The sequence below is a fragment of the Poecile atricapillus genome, chromosome 2 (assembly GCF_030490865.1).
Source record: "Poecile atricapillus isolate bPoeAtr1 chromosome 2, bPoeAtr1.hap1, whole genome shotgun sequence".
NCBI classification, from domain to species: Eukaryota; Metazoa; Chordata; class Aves; order Passeriformes; family Paridae; genus Poecile; species Poecile atricapillus.
Window position 1 is genome coordinate 92,448,069 of NC_081250.1, and position 20,480 is coordinate 92,468,548.

At 36.5% G+C, this 20,480-nt stretch overlaps 1 protein-coding gene across 1 annotated transcript in view; it reads left to right on the forward strand.

The window, feature by feature from the left end:
• Positions 1 to 20,480, forward strand: part of CTNNAL1 (catenin alpha like 1) — a 56,023-nt gene that overhangs the window by 35,341 nt on the left and 202 nt on the right. Inside the window, exons 7-18 of the mRNA XM_058830567.1 lie at positions 246 to 446; positions 2,300 to 2,386; positions 5,415 to 5,573; positions 7,044 to 7,136; positions 7,448 to 7,598; positions 13,584 to 13,621; positions 16,833 to 16,883; positions 16,980 to 17,134; positions 17,999 to 18,047; positions 18,870 to 18,926; positions 19,039 to 19,158; positions 20,338 to 20,421. Of these exons, the coding sequence (XP_058686550.1) occupies positions 246 to 446; positions 2,300 to 2,386; positions 5,415 to 5,573; positions 7,044 to 7,136; positions 7,448 to 7,598; positions 13,584 to 13,621; positions 16,833 to 16,883; positions 16,980 to 17,134; positions 17,999 to 18,047; positions 18,870 to 18,926; positions 19,039 to 19,158; positions 20,338 to 20,421 (1,245 nt within the window). The remainder of the gene's footprint in view (positions 1 to 245; positions 447 to 2,299; positions 2,387 to 5,414; positions 5,574 to 7,043; positions 7,137 to 7,447; positions 7,599 to 13,583; positions 13,622 to 16,832; positions 16,884 to 16,979; positions 17,135 to 17,998; positions 18,048 to 18,869; positions 18,927 to 19,038; positions 19,159 to 20,337; positions 20,422 to 20,480) is intronic.

Sequence of the window (20,480 nt, forward strand, 5' to 3'; positions counted from 1 at the left end):
TTTGCTGTTATTCCTGATGAGGGGCTAGTAAACTCCTCATTGTATTATCACTTTTAAAAAACATCCCAAACCCCAAACTTCAGGTCTGGACACAAGCAAATTATTGGATTACTTTGAAAATAAGGGAATAATTTTAAAAAGCACTAAGGAGAAAAATAAAATGTAAAGTGATGGATCTGTTTTCTGCATTTGTGTCAAAACGAAATCATGAAAATTCTCAAGGAAATTATGTGCTTCTTTTTCAGAATAAGGTGGAAGGTCTCCGTGAGAATCTTTATTTTCTCTCAAAAGAGAACCTTTCAACAATGCTGGAAGTTATCCTAGAACATACAGAAGACTTCACAGACTCTGCCTATACCAGTCATGAGCACAGAGAGCACATTTTGGAGCTGTCTAAACAGGCTAAAATGGAACTAGAGCAGCTGGTTTCAGTGTGGATGCAAGCTGTAAGAGCTTTTTAGCAAAGTAAATCTTTTCACCTCTACTTTGAAAAGAAATTTTGAATGCAGTCTTTCTTCTGGTGTAGGAACAGAGAGCTGAGTGTATTACTCACAGTGGGAGTTGATCAAGGAAGCCACAGTTTGTTCTGTGCTTCTGAAGCTTCCATATGTTCTGTCCTCCCCCTATGCCTGTGGTATTGCTTCATTGATTCTTTCATGGCTAAATTAGGCTACTGATGGTAGTAGACTAATTTTAATGAAGATGTGAGTGGAGACAAGGCAGTGAACAGAAGTATCATTGCACAGTCTTAAACAGTGAAGTCTTTTGGTGGAGTAGTTCAGAGATTGCCATTGTCTTGATCCCATAGCAGTGACCACAGTTTTCTTTCTTGTTTTCAACAGAATATTGGAAACAGTTAAACTGTTGGAAAGGAAAACATTGTAAAAATATTGACTGTTTGTTTGTTTTTTTTTAATATAATGGAGAGAGAAGAGAAACAATAAGGCTATTATTGTTTGTCCTATTTTACATTATTTAAATGATGGTAGCGTTTAGAGAAGAAGCATGTTAAGTCTCTATCATCTGTCTTACTTGTTCCTTGAAAATGATAGAAGATACATGCAAAAGGGGAAGCAAAAGCAGAGATGGAAAATGCAGCTTCTGATATTGATGCTGACTTGTTTTCAGTCTTGCTCCTGGGAATATGTGTAGCACAAAGTCTTATTAACACTGAAATATAGCAGATGTGTCCTGGTACAGGATATTTACTTAACTGGATGTATTTCTTACTAGAAAGCATTTTTGTTCCTTTTTTCCTCTTTGAATCAGGTACTGCAGTCAGGTGTTTTTAATGCAGTAGTGTAGTTTGAAGAGCATATAAATCTTACTGATAATACTAAATGTTGTTATGAAAACAACACAGATATAGAAAATTAATTGCATAGACTCCCTTCAACTATAGGAGCTAAACCTGCATTTAGTTTGGTGTTGGTGGTTCGCTCCGGTAGGCAGCTGTGCAAGCCCTGTTCAGCAATAACACCATGTTGTCAGCACTGCTTTTATCACAAATCTGAAGCAGCAGCATGCCACGTTTATAAAGAAAATTAATTCTATCCCAGCCAAAACCAGGACTCTTGGTTATTTGTAAGCTCTATTACTGCTGGAAAGTAATCACCTCTAAATAATTTACAGGCTACATTTCAAGAGAGAGAAATGAGAGCCTAGTACGAGATTATGCATATATATGATCTGTGAAAATTCTTGGGTGTGTACATGTGTGCTTATGCATTAAGTGTTTTCATTAATAAATAACCCAGCCTAGCTGTGACTAAAGACACAGTAGCAAATAAAATAGTAACAGCTCACTGAAGTGGATTTTTGTTTTCAGCTCAACAGCTTCATTGCAAGGTGAATGTTCTGAAGAATCATTTTATAATTCAATATAGAACATTTGGTGTATAACATTTTAGGTACCACTTTATTTTAAAAGGGTGTTTATATTAAAAAAAATGCCTTAAATGGTTGTTTTACTTTAGGGTGGTCAGGTAGAAGATTTCTGGCAGATGTCAAGGAAACCCTTTTCCTGAAAACTCAGTTAGATTTAGAAAATAAATGCATGTTGAACACAAGCAGTCAATCAGATTGCATCACTGTTGGGTTTAGATTTAATTTGGTGATAAATGTTTCTATAAAATAATTTTTTGAGTAGAATATACACAGGCTACATAAGTGAAAGCATTTCATCTAGAAAGAAAAGGCTGTCTTCTAAAGCTTCTTGAGCTAATGACATATGATGTGAAGGTGGGGTTTGCTGGGTTTTTTGTGTAATGTCTTGTTCTTTTCTTTCTTTGGTTTGTAGCAAAACCAAAAGACAAAAGATCTCATGGAAGACTTGGAAGTAGCCATTTTAAAAACGTGCCAGTGCATGAATGAACTTAAAAGGGAGGTAAGTGCAGCTTAAGCAAGATAAGGTGAATAAAAGTTTGACTTTCTTACTTTTTATATATGAGGTTGTAAAATGGAATCCTATACCCCAGAGGACTGTTGTCTGTTTATAGACAAGAGTAACCAAATCATAATAACATTATGGAGCTAGCTACATCATCTTTGTCCTTACTGATTAGAAATATGTTGGATGCATAGGCTCATTGCTAACTCACAAAAAAAGAAGTGTTTGGACATAAGCACTATGTGTGTAACCATTATTTTAAATTTAAAGGCAAACTTCCCTTCGGGGTGCATACATCACTGTTTGTAAATATATTTTCTTCTAGTATGTGCCTAAATTAATATATTACATTTGCAGTTTATTTGTATTTAACCTGTCCCATTGATTTCCTTAGCTATGACAGGGCCTTATACTCAGAGCTTTTTTTTCTCAGCATTTGGCAGCTGTGTATGTGTCTGTGGTAAATAATTTTTCTTTTCCTAAATGCAAGTGTGCTGAGGTCAGCTTGCATGCACTCATGGAATAGCTGCCTCATTTGGTACATGAGATAGACTGCACTTGCAGGGTCTTCACCCTTCCTACTAAGGATAACATTACTGCCTTGTCTGTTCTACAGAATTGAAGGAAATACAGAATCTGGTTTCTGGCAGCTTCCAAAATATTTGCACGTTGTTCAGCTATTTTTTCAACTGCTTCAAATTGCTGTTCTTTTAAACAGATGGAGAAGTGAAGATTAAGAGCAGTGAGAGTTTCAACACAGAGCAGTGCAAAGATGTTAGAGAAGTGTGGTGAACTTACTTAGGCTGAGCTGTCAGCTGCTGTAACTGAAAAACCTCAGCTGCTGAAAAAATTGCGCTCCCCTTTTTTACCATAGGCAAAATAAGAAGTTTTGTCTTCTGGACTATAGTTCCTGCAGCTATGCTGAAGATTTGAACAGTGCTTTCAATCTGTTTCAATCTGTTTCAATTGCACTTCTGCTGTCAGACAGAGTGTTGGGATCCAGAAAGTGAAGGATACAGATTTTTTGCACCTTGATTATGGGCTAGTTTGTAATTTGGTCACCATTGTGGAGGAAATGGGCAGCAGAGGTTTTCCAAAGTGGCATTCACTTTGGAATGTGAATTGTGAGATTATCCTTTTTGAGTAACATTGTTCCCAGCTGCTCAATGAGGTGGAAGAGTTCCCAATTAAATTAGGATGTGACTAATTGCATTGATCATAAAGCTACAGGTGGCAGGAATATGTTGTGTAAAAGAAGGGATTCAGAAGTAAGTTCAGAGAATCATGTAGTTTTTTTGTTCTCTGTGTAGTGATTGAGTTGATCCCAGAATGGCCATGCTTTTGTACATGGCTGAAAGCTGTCCTGTCAGTCTGACTTGGGGTGCTTCAGTGTTTCAGTCAGCAACTGGGATTTCTACTGGTTAAATTCAAATATTGTGACTCTAATTAAAATGTTTCTGATAGCCTGAGTGGCTGAGAACAAAAGACAGCCTCGTTAAAGTGTGTCTCACCAATCTCTGTCTTTTTATGGAAGAAAGAGAAGTTATATTTCTTTCTTGAGTTTATTTTACTGCTAATGATTAGAGACAGCATTGAGTAGAAGTATATGTATATTTTGGATCAGCATGAAAATAATCTCTACTGAAAAGGGGATCTCTGTGTAGTCTACATGTAAATGAAAATTTCCAGTTCCTACTTCAACGTTACAAGCCTTTCAGATAGCCTTTCTTCAGAGCTGACTTCATTTCTGGGATTAGTGATTTGTGCTAATTTTTAATGCCATGTGAGCAATGTTATATAAATAGTTTATAACAGGTTGTCATAGCTGGTTTTTCCCCTTCCAAAAAAAAGTTGCAGCAGGTTTTGAGGCAATAATTCAGTTGGCTTGTCTTTTGTGAAATTAAAAAACAAATCCAGAAGAATTTAATTCTGGATGCACAGGAAGGACTACTGGAAGAAAGGGGTAAAAATGGAGTTCAGTGATTTAAAAACCCCAACATACCATTCCAGTAAGCACTCTTCTCTATGGAGAGAGTTCCAAGCTCATTGCATTCATAAGAGCTGGGAAAATACTTTCTTTTGAACACCAAGTTCGTTCTGTACTCAGTGTAGTCTAGCAAAGTGAGTGCAGTATTACAAGACTTAAAATAGTCCTATGAGCGTACTCCGCTGTTTCTAAGGAGGCTGCTATATTTTTTTATTGGTTTTACCAATATTCTTAAGATGGGGCTGATTGCAGGGCACAGGTAACTTAGTGACTAGTTACTAGAACTAGAAGCAGCTGTCACTGATAGCTGTTGTCAACCACAGTCCTTCACAGCATGGTTTCTGAGTGTGTGTCTGGATTTAGGGATGTGTTTAAATTAAAAGCTTCTCCCTGCTTGTTGGGAGTGTAGGGAGATTGATTGAGACTTCTTCAAGACCCATCTCCTTGTAGAAAACATGCTTTATGCTTTCCTAAGGCTGTGTCATGATCTAAATATATTCAAGCTTTTCTTTGCGACACTGATAAGTCTAATTTCTAATCTGTTATAAATTCAGATTTGTGTGGCTTCAGTCTGATTCACACAGTTTAATGAGTTTCTTTACGAGAACTGGAGTGGCCATTGTGCTTTGCTTATGCTGAACTTGATGACCCACAGATTCATGCACCTGGATTTTCCCCAGCTGTAACATAATCAGAAAGCAATGGTGTGATAACTTTGTGGCCTCATTTTACCCAGTTGCTCTTTTGTTTCTCTCCATATTTGGTTGTGGAGTTGATTTTTCTTGTTTATGGGGGGAGTTTTGTTGTTGGTTTGGTTTTTTTTTTATTGTGGTGGATTTTATCTTTATTCTTTGAATAGTAATTGAAGAAATAAGAACTCCAGATAACTCCAGATAAGAAAGCTGTAGATGAGCTTCCATGGCAGTAATTTTTTTGCTTGAAAAATTAATCTGTCTCTTAAGCTTGTTTGACTTGGTACTGGATAGACTTTTTTTTTCATTCCATGGCTTATTTCTTCTTCTTTTAATGCTACTCAAGGTCCACAGCGCAGCAACATCTCTGGCAGCAGATCTTCTAAAATACCATACAGATCATATGGTTCTCAAAGCATTAAAAATCACAGGAGTAGAAGGAAATCTTGAAGCTGTAGCAGAATATACTTGTAAGCTATCAGAGCAGAAAGAACAGCTTGTTGAGGTGAGTTCACAGCTCCTTTCATTGTATAGGACACTTAGAAAATGAGTGGCTGGATTTACATCAATCTGTTCTTTAGGAAGGCTTTGGTCTGTGTTTTTGTCATTTTATTTTATTTTCCTAGTATGCTGTTGAATTTTATATTGTTTCTGTCAGGGTCTGAGCCAAAGATGTCACTGTGGCATGCAAGTGTTGTAGAAGGGATTTACATTTATGCCTAATTCTCCTCATGAGTCTAGACTCAATCTGTATGTAGACGTTTGGCCTAAAATATTAATTAAAAAGTAAGTTTCTTGATCCAAGAGGAAATGATAACCCCTTTCTTTCAAGCAGCAGGCATCCAGCAATAGCTGAATACAGGTATACAAGAATGCTGGAGAGACAGTTAAGTTTCTTAATGCAGTGAGTTTGACTTTTTGAAGATGAGTCAAGAGGGCCACTGAAAATCTTCCTGCTTTGTGGAAAGCAGTGTGTGCAGGGGATGTCAGCCACATGGACCTTGTTGCTGTCTCCCTCACAGACGAGCAGAGGTACCTATGCCAGCAGGAGACATACAAATATAGATCACTTTGATCTAAAATACAGAGATGCCAGCAGATGTACTTGAATGGTATCCAATACTCATTTCTAAAAAATTATCATATACAGGGCTTGAAGATTCCTCCCAGAACTATGAATATGCACAAGCAGCACCCTTGAACTTCCAGGCAGAACAATGCTTTGAGCTGTTAATTTCAGCTCTAATGTCCCTTTGATTTATGACTATTCAGTGTTCCAGTGAGACACTAATTTTTTCCAAGTCTAACCACGAGGTTAAATAGTGCTTGCATGTGAGACTTTATAGCATGTCTGATGATAGTGTAATAAGTTTCATATGTGCTGTCTCTGTCTTACAAGTTCCTTTTGATCTGAAAACTTCCATGCTCCTCCTTGACCCAAAGTTTACTCTTAATCTTCCTGAAAAAAAACCAAAACCAAAAAGAAACCAACCAACCAATCAAAAAAACAAAACAAACAAAGAAAAAAGGAAACAATATTACTTCCCTAAACTTATTTGATACTGATTTGCTCAATGATAATTCAGACCCCCGAATGATGAAAGCCTAAATTTTCCACATGGTTGCTAATTGCTGAATAAGTCTGTTCTGCTAAAGTTATTTATGCTGCAGTTTTCCCAGGTTCTGTATGTGTTTACTTTCAGTTTTATTCAGTCATAAATATATGAAATTGTTTTTGTTTAACTTTAAGTTAGTTATTAAGACTTTTCTTTCTCTCAGTGGTTTTCCACACCTTTCAAGTCAGGATTTAATCCCATTTTTTTATTGTTAATTCTCCCTGAGAAGTCCCCAGTAAATTTTTGAAAGGACAATCAATAACTTAGTGTTTGCTTGTATATATTTTCATATGTGCACCTTTTCTCACTACTAATCAATGCACAATTTTACAATTATTTTCATATTTTTTCAAATTCAGATGTGTCGCTTATTGAGGCATGTTTCTGGAACTGAGCCCCTTGAGATTACTTGCATACATGCAGAAGATACTTTTCAGGTCACTGGCCCACAGGTATGTTCAGCTTTTAACTGGCCTCTTCTACTACACATAAATCAATAAAAATTACTTGTGTGAATTTTTAGGAGACCTAATGTTTACCTATGTTGAAAGCATTCATTTCTATGAAGGAATTTTGCTCTGATGATGGGTGGTCTCTAAAAGAGCGCGCAACAAAGATCAAGCCTGCAAATGTCAGATGAATACATATGGAGACGTAATAATAGCAGTTTAATTTTGTGTTTTGCCTGTGGAGGCATTTGTGAATTCATGTGGAACACTGTGTACTAGGACTTGCAATAGCAAATGCTTTGTTCTTTGTCCAGATAATTTCTGCTGCAGAAACCCTGGCATTACATCCATCTAGCAAGATTGCAAAAGAAAATCTTGAGGTGTTCTGTGAGGCCTGGGAGTCTCAACTGAGTGACATGTCTTTGTTATTAAGAGAAATCAACGATGTGTTTGAAGGAAGAAGAGGTAAGAATGCTGTGTAGAAATAGAAAAATGTACCTTCAAATCTAAGAATTTTAAATGTGATTTAAGAAATTCTGTTTTCTCAAGAGTGGAGTGCAGTAAACATCCGTTTCCCACGGGATCTAGGTAGTAATACACAAGTATATTGTGTTTTTATAAATGTCAAATCAGGCTGCTTGCTGGGTTTTTTTAGGTTTTTTTTCAAATAAAAGCAGCCAAATATTTAAAGGCCTGATTTACATAAGATTAGCTATGTTTAATTTTCTGCACTAGGACTACTTCTAGCAGCAGAAGAAATAGAACTATTCAAAGGGCACAAAAGTGTTAGACACAGCTCTTTGCCAGCAGTGTCCAAGCATAAGGGCTGTAGGGCTTTCACCCACCATTTGTTTTACTAGGACCTTTCATTAATTCATGGCAGTCAAGATACAACTTGAATTGTGACATGTTCAATTAATGTCTTGTATTTGTGGAAAATACATATATACATATATATTCTATACTGTCAGCTTGCCTTGTATTCACTTCATAATGTAGTGAATGTAGTTATTTGATTTTTAAACTGCTGTCCTTTCTCCTGGATGGAATTTCTGACGACTCTGCACAATCTTGGGATATTTTCTGTGGTTGGTAAGTTTATTGGTATTTGTACAACATGTAGAAGAAAAGCTTGGAACCTTAAGGGAAAAAAAATTCTGTGTCTGCTTTTAGCATAGGGTAATTTGAAGGCATTTTGGTTTTCATTCTTATACCACATAATTTTCTTTCAGATTATGTCTTTAGTGTAGCTTGTCATACTTCTTAGAACTACGTGTTTGTTTCAGTCTTTAAGGTATAATTGCATACAGATAGAATGTAATATATAATAATACTGAATGTCTTGTATTTTTAAGAAAATTGCTCAGGTTCAAAAGCTTAGATTTAGTTAAATATGGGCACTTAGTTTTTTGTATCCAAGATACAGAAAAAGTAAATCCTTATTCAGGTTAGATGACACTTTATCAATGACACAATACTTTGTCTTGCTTCTGAGACCTCTTTTCATTTTCAGACTTTATTTTGTAGTTTAACTCTCTGTTCTTAATTTTTTGTGTAAGCAATTCTTTACTGCCAGCATTTTGAGCACAGCTGCAACCAGTCATTGGGCGTAATATCTTAAATTGCTGCTGCTGGTTGGTGAATGAGTGTGTGCCTGAGCCTCAAGACTTGTAAAGTCTCACACATTCTGAGTGGGTTTACAATAATTGTGTGTACTGCAGGTTATTGGCAGTTTGAGACTTTTGAGAAAAACATGATTGTTATCCCAGCTGTTTTTCCACCTTGGTCTGGAATACCACATAAATATGTGCAGCAATCAGAGAGCCTGTTCATGGGCCTTTTAACTTTCAGCAGATTTTTTGTTTATTTGTTTTGGGAGCCAGGGTCTCACTCAATTTCCTTAAAGAGAATATTTTATAAAATGAAACATAAATTATGTTATTATGCTATTGATAATGCTTTAGAATAAATTCAGAATCTTTAGGGCTGATCGTGCAGTATCTGATTTTTTTTCATATTCATACAATGGTCTGGCAAGGTTGAATGATAACCTTTTTATATATTTATGTCTGTGCGTGTGTGCATACATATATATAGATAGATAGATATTACTGTATTTAAAAATAATAGGATGAGGATCATGCAGCCACAGCAAAGCATATCCTTGGCTCTCCAAACAAATTGTTCTTGATGTCAGATGCCCAGCTTCCTCTGTAGTTAATAACTTTCTCTTGGGGCTGCTGATGGCAGATAACACATTTTCCATAAGTGGTATTTTCCACTTTCTTTAAAGTATCATTTCACAATGGCAACCCAATGTCCTTGCTTGAAGGAGGGAGAGGAAAATGGGTAGGTGTTGCTGAGCAGGTTGGAGGCCATCGTGAGTGATGCAGTGAAGACTTCTCTTGTTTGGCTTAACCACACAAGTGTGTTCTTGTTAGTGTCTCTCATTTCCTCAGTCTTTCTTTCAGCATGAAGTGTTCTGATACCAACACTGGTAAGGTACTAAACATAGCTTGTGTTCTCTCTGTGGCTTGGGTGCATTAGATCTTGTATTACCAAAACCCTGTTAAGAAATCTCCATTTTCGTTGTCACATGGCCCAGCCTAGTAAGAGACTTTCCTCTGAATCTGGATTGTTTCATAGTAACCACCAATTAATTTCCTTAGAAGTAATTTGGTCTCATATATCCACCTGTTTTCTACAGTTTTCCTCTGTATTGTGGGCCAATCTGGTTTTGTTTGCTTGTTTTCTTCTCTTGTTGGACTTAAGCGTGACTCTTGTCATTAGAAAGAAAAAGGGATGTGAACAATCTCACCCTAATACCCCTACCTTTTTTCTACCAGAAAATACCCTGAAGTTACTTTGCCATTTCCAACACTTCTCTTCTCTGGCAAAACACAACTGGTGATCCAGTAAATAAATGAAATGTTTAGTTGCTCAGATGTTATAGAAATGGCATTCACAAAACTTCTGCCTCCAAACACAATGGAGTTTCACAAATATTTGATAAGACTTTATTCTTCTTGTGATTTATTATACTTGTCTTAATGTTGAAGTTGGTAAAAGTGTCTTTATTTTACAGACTAAAATGTATCAAGTGCTTTATTCCTAGTAAAATTGTGACTGTATGTAACAAGAGATAGAATTACAGTAAGAGGTATATTTTTTTTCTCCTTAGTTTAAGAACTTGTATTTTTGTACTGCCAATTAAAATGTTTGGCTTTGTTAGAGAGTACAGAATACAGCTTAAGATGCAAAAATTGAATGGTAACTAAATGTGCTGGACACATCAAATAAAAGAACCATTTTTCTGATTACAGTAGATTCACATTGTTTATACTAATTTCTTTATTTTTATGAGCAATTGCATAGGTCCTTATCAAATGTTTTTTTCTTAACAAAAAATGAGGTAATTCTCATGCTGAGGTTCCAAATGCACATGGGAGGAGTTGGATTTAGCTTGAAAGTGAAGCAATATTTTACTCAATTTTAATGAAATTGTACCAGAACATGCCCAGAATGAAAAGGGCTTCTCTCGGGGAGCAGGATTCACAGACACAGCGGGGTGATAAAGATTGGTGAGCACACCACAGCCCAGTAATCCTCATTTGTATTTTGGAAATATTCCTGTGCTGTGTAGGACTGTACAGTAAGGTAGAGTTGTCCTTCATTTGCTCAGTCCTAAACCACTTTTTAATTCAGCAGTGAGGAGGCCTGTTCTTCACAAGGTTGGTGTGTCCAGGCTGGGATGAGGAGGGTGACAGGCTCCGTGAGAGCGCAGCTCCTGCCAGGCATTGGAAGTTTGATTCTGCCCATAGAGGGATTGTTTGGTTTATTTCCATTTGATGCTTAACTCTGAAGCTCTTGCACTTTGAGATGAAACACTTGACAAAAGTACTTTTCATCAATCCAAGCTGCTGGCTGTCAGCCAGTCTCTTTTTTTCTAATGTTTTGATTTGAATATGGTGGAGAAGAATGTAAATAAATAATCCTCTGATTTTCTCCCTTGTAACTTGGGTGAGAAGTGAGAGAATGGTTTCTGAAGATAACCTACTTTTCTGCCCTCCTCTTCCTGTTTAGCCCACTTGATTTCAGAAGAGTTGATGACCACGAGTTTTTTGAAGGGCTGTAGGTGATAAATAGGTGACAATGATCAGAATTTTAGAACTAGCTCAAATTCTAGAAAGAAGAGTGAAGCAGACATGCTCCCATGCTCTCAGACAAGAAGGGACATCAAAAGTGTGATTTAAAAGTTGAAATAGGGGTATTATGGAGAGAAAAACAGGATTGGAACTAGTAGAAAGCAGAAAGTTAGAAGACAAAGATAATGAAACAACGAAAATTAATTTTAAGTGGAAAAAGAAAAAGGAAAAAAATGTTTAAGAAAACACATTAGGAAAAACAAAGGCAGAATCAAATAAAAAGACCATGATATGGTGAAAAAAAAGCCTTGATATAATAGCAAAGATCCGACACACAAACTAAGGAAATTAAATACATAAAAAAATTATATATGTATATTCTGTTAATGGAATAAAATAAAAGTTCTGTGATTACATTGACGGAATTAAGTATTTTCTGATTAAGTAGGAATATCTCTGTCTGAGTTGATCTGCTCTTTTGAAAGGTCTGGTATCTGTGGGTCTGATGAAGTGTATTTTTTATGTATTTTGTGGTCTTTAGGGTTTCTTAAAATGTTCCAAGAAATAAAGTTAGATCTTTCTTCTTTTTGAATATGGTGAGCACCTAAACCTTGCTAAGTCAAATTATGACTAGAAGAGCAAAGGCAATTTTTATTTTCTTACTTCTGTTTGCCACCACTTTCCATATGGTTTCTGTAATTCTGAATGCCTGCCTTGTGTGTGCAAGTACTGTCATTGCAGTGAGCATTTTTATTCCATATGTTATGTCAAAGCTTTTTGTGTTTGAACTTTTTAACAAGGCACAACAAGTTTTTACGTAGCTCCAAAGAGATCTTTTGTGCTGCAGCATTTAAAGTTGCAAGTTCACTTTTGTTCTTTATATGTCTTACATGCTTTCTTACATGCCCTTTAGCTGATGTTTTGATGTACAGGATGTTTTAAATGACTTCTCATAATTTGTATCGGTCTTTAGGGAGAAATCTTGCTTGGATACGTTTGAGCAACTAATATCCAAATAACTGCTTTCAGAAAAAAGGTTACGCAGCTTGTGCCCTGTTAGATCATTCATCTTTCACAAGATGAATGTGTAGGGGAAGGAAAAGGTGATCATAGAAAGGAATTTTTCGTATATTTCAAGAGGGTTGAAGGATACTTCATGGCACTCTAAAATTTTAGGAGTCAGTTGCCTGGACACGGAGATTATGATCTTCCTGTTGTGTCAGGAGATAAAGGGCATGCTTTCAAAAAATCCTGAATGCACAAAAGAACTGTCTACTGAGAACTCAGATGGAATTTCTCTAGGAGCTGATACAAGAGGAGGATTTAGCAATTGTAGAGGGGTTTGTTGCTTGTCCTTTGTTGAGATGCATCCTCTCTATGTAAACCTGTAGTGACATCCATTGTAGTAGCCCTTGGGTTTTAGTTGGCAGGGTGGGGGTTTTTTTGATTGTTTCTGGATTTTTTGGTAGTACCAATTCCTTACTAGCTCTTAAAGTTTTTACTTATTTTTATTTGGTTTAGCAGACTTTCCTCTCCTGAATCTATTGTAATAAATGCAAGTCTTCATAGATTATTATGTCTTCTGGTAACTGAAACTCTAATCTTAGGCTGTTAGCCCAGGCACTGTTTCTTCTTGAAAATAATGTCTTCTTATCAACTTTTAAATAACATCCAAAAAGGATTTTTTCTTCCTTAATTTGTTTTGCTCAGACTTGGAAAATTGCAGGCTCCTGGCAACACAAGAAACAATTCAATAAGTGCATAAAATGCTGTAGAATTTTCTTCTTTATAAAATGCAGTACACATGGGACAGGTATAGTACAGTACAATATGGGAGTTTTATTTGCACTGCTTAGGAAAACCTGTGTAGGTATTTCTCACTAGTGTCACTGTCTGCTCCAAATTTCAGACCATTCAATCCATGCCAAGAAAAGCCATACATGGAGCTACAATTTTATGTTCTGTGTTTTGCAACAAAATAAGTGCATGTAGCTAGTGAGTCATGGTAGAGAGTTGCTTTACTTTCTTGTGAAATACTTGCAGGGGACTAGAAGTATTACTGAGAGAAATGTTCAGAGAAGCTTTCTTAATTGCCAGTTGCTAAAATCTGAGCAGTACAGAGTTCTTGGCCTGTCTCTGAAAGCATGAGACAGAGGATCTTCTGCAGTATTCAGAGAGGAGGAATTACAGGTAAGTAATTTGCTTTTATAGTACTGCAATTTAAGGAAGGATGAAGTAAGGCATTTTATCCCACTGATTAAAATCTGCATACAGATTTTGGTATAAACCTGTGTGTTCTTCATAGGAGAGAAGCGTGTCTACCTATCACTGCCCAGACCAGGGGTAAGTTGCTTTTGAGTTTGTTGTGTTTACTTTGTACCTGCTGTTCTCTGTTAGACTTCTTTCCCTGTGACAACTTGAAGGGGACATAACAATATCTTGGTAACATGCATCCTGACTGGATGGCTGATAGTAAAATATCAAAGTCTGTCAGTTTATGAAATTAATAACAAACAGACTGAAGATGAATGTAACTAGTTATGTAGTGCTTTATTCACTTTGATTATACATAAACCTTAATTCCTGTTCATTAATTTTTTACCGCATACTCTACTGTCATGTTATATAATAAAAAAGTGCATTGTTGCTATTAAAACAGCAGGAATATGCTGCAAAATACTGAAAACTAAAAGAAAAAAACAAATCATGCTACCAAGACTTAATATTGTAGCTTGAGTTAACCTGTTTGGAACAAGGGTTCATGTTCAAGCCTGTTGAAGCCTCTTTAAATAATGGGTTCTTGCTTCTTTCTTTAATATCAAGTGTGTTTAATGTAGAGAAGAAAGTTACACCAAATACCCAGTTTTTAGGTATGAGGTATTTAATATCCTTAGCTGATTTTAATTGATATTACACTGTTTCTGAGAGCATCTCTGCGTTAGGAAGCCTCCTAAACCTTGTTAGCGTCATGTAATCAGTCATTTGATTCACTTGCTATGAACTGAATCTTTCCATGAGTAGGAAAAAGGGAAAGAATTGTCTTAAAAAGGAACAGTAAGCTCTAGCTTGTTTCTTTCTCTCCTTGCTTTCTTTCCTTAACCTGTACTGTTGAGGAATTTGGGTTTGAAATAGGCCTCTGTCTCCATGTCTTCTGTGCTGCAATTCTACAGCTTCAAACACAACTTCTGACCCTTAATGAAAAGAGAAAAGCTTCAGAAATACAATATTTATAAAAATGTTTTATAAATCCAATCTGCATATTTAAATACGTTAGGCTGCATGAACATGGGTGAATTTCACAGTTATTGAACTAAATATTGAAAGTTTGGATGGGATTTCTGTCCCTGGCCAGTTTGACTAAGACATGTTGCTTCTGGACTTCATAATTTAGAGTTTAAATGTTTGAAGGCAGAATCCCACTTATGGATTCACATGTTTTTAATATTCAAATTCATATTTAAAATTCAATAAATTTTTTGTGGTCAGCATTTAAGCAGTTCTGGTTTGTTACTGTTTGGAAGGTTGCTGCCTTCTTTTTGAGTTTTGCAAGATACTTACCATTGTGGAGAGTTACAAATACAGAGTTTGAAGTAGACAGGAAATATAGATTGCATCCACAGGACACCAGAGTTTCTTCACAGAGTAATTTCTTTGCCTAGCTGATGCTTTGAGCTTTGGAATTGCCTCTCTTCCTGGTGCTGTTCCTCTCAGCAGAGCCTTTCCTCCCCCTACTGCCACCACAGATCTGCTGTGCCTGGCTGACGCCCACGCTGTCCCTGCACAGAGGCCACACTGTTCCTGCCAATCTAATTAGATCACATATTTTGTTACATCTGTTTAATTGCCACTGTGCTGTTTGCTGATAATGAGTGGCACCCTAGACTATGCTGTAGATGAAGATCAGAGCAACAGTGATGATTCATGTGTGTACTTAATGCATATTTTTTCTCTATACTTCAAAGTGTCGAATCATGTTTTAAAAGCACAATAACATATCTACTGGATCTGACTTTTAACAATAGTACTATTCAAATAATGCAAGTGAACACTAGAGTGGAGAAAACTGCAAAAACTTCTAAGTTCTAAGCAAAAAATTCTAAGATTTCTTTAGTTATTTGTGAATGGAAAAACTTGTAATCAGTGCTGATTTTCTTGAATACTCTTCACTCTGCAGCTTAAATACTTGCCATATCTTCTAGACCAAAGTTTGTGTTTACAAACAAATCTAGTTTGGTTTTGTCTTCCTTTCTTAAGACACTGCCTAAAAAATAGCATTTCAGAAATTGTATTTCTAATATGCACTATAGTCAAATCACAATTAGGAGCATCAGTCCTTTGTGCTAAATGTTTCAATATGAGATCAGCATTTCTAATATGTAGGCAGAATTGCAATGTCTAATCTGGGTAGACATTCATAAGATTCAGAATATTTAAACATTTTTGGATGGGAAAAGAGAAATGGCAGAAAGCCAGCTGAGCACCAAATTGCACTAGGAACTTCAGTATGAATACTTCTGTTCAGATTCTTGGAGTGAGAAGTGGAGATGGCACCTGAATCTCATTTCTGATGCTGTTCACAATGAACAATGTTGTTTTGTTTATTTTTCCCCTGCAGGCATTACTGAGCCTAATTTGACTAAGTACTCCCACTAATGAATAGCAGCAGGTTTTTTTTCATAATTTTTCAGAATCTCAGACAAGGCTCTCATTTGGGTACTGAGATTATCCAGCTTCCTCCTGTGCCTCACACCTCTCCAAGATATCACACCAACTTTGAACTATTCCTCTGCAGTCCAGTGGTTTCTGAATGTGGCCTGTGCCTCCCACATCTGGTGGTTTTGCTGTCTTTGCACAGTGACAGCACCAGCACATGAAATTAAAGCCAAGAACAGCAAATAATTATGAAATAAATGATGAATTACTGCCTAAGTGTGTCATGCAGTTGGCAAGCACTGACTTACCAGGTAGTCCACTCACATCAGTACCGCTAATTACTGTTTAATATGAGCTAATATTTGGCTTGCAGCTAGACTGATATTTTGGATAGTTCATGACTTAAATAAAAGAAGGAAACCCACAAAAAGATGACAGTCTCAGTGTTTGTTTACAGCTGCTTCTCACAGAGTGGCACAGAATAATGGGCTTCCTCCTCACACCAGCATTCATATCGGTTGTAGCCTACATCAGCTTGCTATTAGCCAGATCACTTCCATCAGTTTTAGAAAAATCAGTGCAGGAGAACTTTCTTAAGACTGTTTAGTCCTGAGTATTATTGAGGATTTACAGGGTAAAGGGAAGAGACTACTGCATTAGGAAGTGGAGCCCAAGAACTGTGGAAGAGGTTTTTTCCTTGCAATTTCAGGGCATCTGCATCTGCCATTTCAGGACAGACAGATGAGAACAGGTTCGCAGTTTCTGCAGAGAAGTTTGTTTGAACCTTTGGAACTCTCCTACAAAGGCTTTCTCTGAATATAGAGCTACCTCGTTAAGATTTGTTAGTAGAAAGATTACCAATTCCTTTTATTTAAAAATCTTATTTTTTTGTTTGAAACAGAAGCATAATGCAAATCTGAAAGCATTAAAGCCAGTCAAACTAGATACTGAGGTAAGATGCCATCATTTTAGTAAAAAAAACTTTCATATTTTTATCTTGACTTAAGAATGTCTTTTTAAGTGCCATACATATGGTCACCATTTACAGGAACAGGCAAAAATTGCAAAACTTGGATTAGAATTGCATCTGCTAACATCTGATGTGGATTCTGAGACAGAGAAATGGGAGGATCAAGAGAATGAGATTGTGCAACATGGGCAAGGCATGTCAAGTATGGCCTACTCCATGTATTTATTTACCAGGTAATTACACTGCATGTGGCAATTTTTGGTGAGAAAAATAGTATTAACAGTGTTTATAAGAAAGAACAAATTTTCATTTTCAGAGCATAATAATTGGGACCCATTTAGAAAGGAACTTGAATCTGTCCGTAGGCTTTATAAATTTTAAAATTAATTCTAAGCTTTATAATTAAAAATATAATAATAATTAAATAAAATTAATTATAAGCTTTATAAATTTTGTAAATTTCTAAGCTGTTTAAAAACCCTGTAATTTTAAACCCCCATTTTATTTTTAAAGGGTTAAACACCTGTTTTGTTGGAGGGCATCTATTTAAATGTCTCTTGAGTACAGAAAAAAATTTAAGAACTATTTTCATAAATACTTTGAAAATTAAGAGAATTAAAGCACAAGTATATACTTGTAGATGAGCTATAACTGTAGATGAGAATTACTGATCCTTGCTGTACTGAAAAGTGTTTATCTGAAACTTGCCTTTGCAACATCAGCTTTCTTACTTGCAGAATTTAGGTTTTCTTGGGTTTTTTTTACCAGAGTTGAGATTTTTTTTGTTACCTACTACTCCAATAATACACAGTATGCCAGAGACATGGATTTCTAGTTTTGTTCAGCTTATGAGAACTGAGCCATTGTTAATTCCCCAACAGTGCTGTAGCTACTGAGGTGTTTGTGTAATATTATTAATGCAATTCCTGTAGGTAGTTACTGTTGTGTCTAGTATCTTCTTCTAAAAGACTGATATTTACAGTTCACTGGTGTGAACTGTAAATGTTCAGTGGCGAGACTGTAATTTTTGTAAGTAGCAACCAAAATAATCTGCAGTCTATAAATGACATATCTTCTGGTTTTGTTATTTCCCACAGAGGAGAAGGACTTCTGAAAACTACTCAAGATTTATTTCATCAGGCAGAGGTAGTGTATTTTTAACAAAATAAGACATAGACACTCTGAGTGAAGCCAAACAGGAACTTCAGTGTCTGATTCCTTACACACAAGTACAGTGTACAGTACATGAATTGACTGGCAGCCGTAGATTTTGAGCAGTCTAACTCTGGTACATATTCTGAAGGTGAGCTTCCCAGTGTTCCAGTTGTAGCTTCAGACAGGATCATTACACTGATAGATTCCAGCTAGGAGGAGGGATAGCAAACTGGCATTATGGCAAATACAGTGGACTTCAACATATTTGTCGTATTTGTTGTGTCGCTCAGCTCAGTCCCTGCTAGTGTTAACAAATACTAAATCCTAGCCTGAGCAGTAGGATTTTCATGGGAAAGAGAGAAGATGTAAAAATTTGCACAATGCAAACAGAAGACAAGGGCCCAAATGAAGGGATGTGGGATGCTATTTCCAGGTTGCATGCCTGTGTGTAACAGGAGACTAGTTACCTTTGAAAGGACAATAAACAAACAAGGGCAGCTGTCATCTACCCCCAAAACATTTGTGAGCTGCCACGGTGCAAAAAATAATTGGAAGTTGGGGGCTTTGTTATATGTAAAGGGAAAGCCTTTTGTCACCTTTAAACTCTGCTTATCTGTGAAGATGGCAGTTTGTAGTGTAGCTTGTGATTTCAGAAGTCACTGCAAACTGCTGACTTGTGAAATACAGACGTATACCATTATAACAAGTATTTCCTGCTACCTTTCTACTTAAAAGCACACTATTAAAAGAGGAGGGAAAAAGCCTTACCTTCTGTTGTGGTTTATTTTGTTACATGCTTTTTCTTCCTTTCAGATTTTTGCTACAGAGGGCACAAAGCTTGCTTCAGCTCTTCATGCTCTTTCTGAACAGGTAATGTATCTTACGACATCAGTGATGCTGCTTAGAACTTGCTTGGGCTGCCTTAACTTGATGTTGGAGTCTTTAACACAGAGTTATTTTGTCTTCCTGGTCCATGTACCAGGTACATCATGATGAGAAGCCTTTGCTTCTGTTGGAGGCTGAAAAACTCATCTCTATGTGCAAGCAGCTCCAGACAGCAGCTAAAGCTTCTGCTCAGGGTAAAAGTGCTACATTTACAAAGGTAAGGTAAAAATTATATATATGTCTCAAAGTAACACCTACCTTGTTTTGAAATAAAGTAATTTACTAATTTATGCTCCAGTCAAAATATGGAACTAGTCTGTAATAGTACTGTAATCCAATAGAACTCCATTAAGATAAACAGGAACTGTAATTAAGTGTACCTCAGTATGGACTTCAGGGATCAAAATTTTAATGAAGGTAGTATGTATTTCCACCACTGTAATAATTACTATTATTACTGTTACTGATGCTTAACATAAATGTAACAAATTCCAAACCCCCAACTCCACTACTGAAACACATTTGCTTCTCAGTAGGTAGCGTCTACCCTGGACTGCACAGATTTTTTCTGATATTCATATTTGCTATAAATAGCTACATAGACAGATGCCATGAAAGTTTCATCACTGTTAACACAAGAAGTAGATCTGCAAAGATCAGAGGGGATCAGGGTCCCTGAGCCAGCAGAGATTAATGTGAGCAAGACCATTTCCATGCACCTGGATGTTTGTTTCCAATTGGCTGTGGAAAAGGTGTTTCAGTTTACAGCGGGGTGTCAAACTTGCTAAAGCATGCAAGCCACTCAGAACCAAACTGAGCACCTCGGGGCTACTGCATGGTTTGTTTTACACTCTCTAAATTAAATGGGAACCCCAGTCTGTTTTATACACTGATGTATCAGTACACAGCAATAACAGGTTCTCAAATTAATGTTTGAGGGCTCAGGCTTGTGACCTGTGCTTGAGTGTTAAGATTTAAGATAACTTCTAGTGTAACATCAAACTAAGGCTTAGATGATGCATGGCTTTCTAAATCATGCTGGCAAGACATGAAACAAAAGGAAAACTGTGAAGAATTGCGATGATTCATACTTAAGACTGTAAGAGTGCCTTTCCAAGAGACTTCTGTTACTGTTTAATATATTATTACTAGTTCATTCTCTTGGGATGTGTTTGCATCATAGCTCAAGTCATCCTTAACAGAAGGGATGCTCTTGTTTTACATGTACTAGAGAGAAATTTTAAAAAGTGCAGGCAAACCCATTTGATTAGGAGATATTTCAAAAGGACAAGTATTACTTAACCTAGCTCAAAGCAGATCACCATCTCATGCCAAAACCAACTGCCTAACACAGGTATGGAGTATTAATTTTTCTAGTATTAATTGTCTTGTTTAGGTTGATGCATGCATTCTGAAAACAAGGAATGTGATGACTCTGTTATGTCAACTTCTTCCACTTTGCTGCAAATTACTGAGAAAGGTGAGTACTTGCTCAATCTGCACTATTTAAAAGTTTTGGGGTTTGTTTGGTGGGGTTGT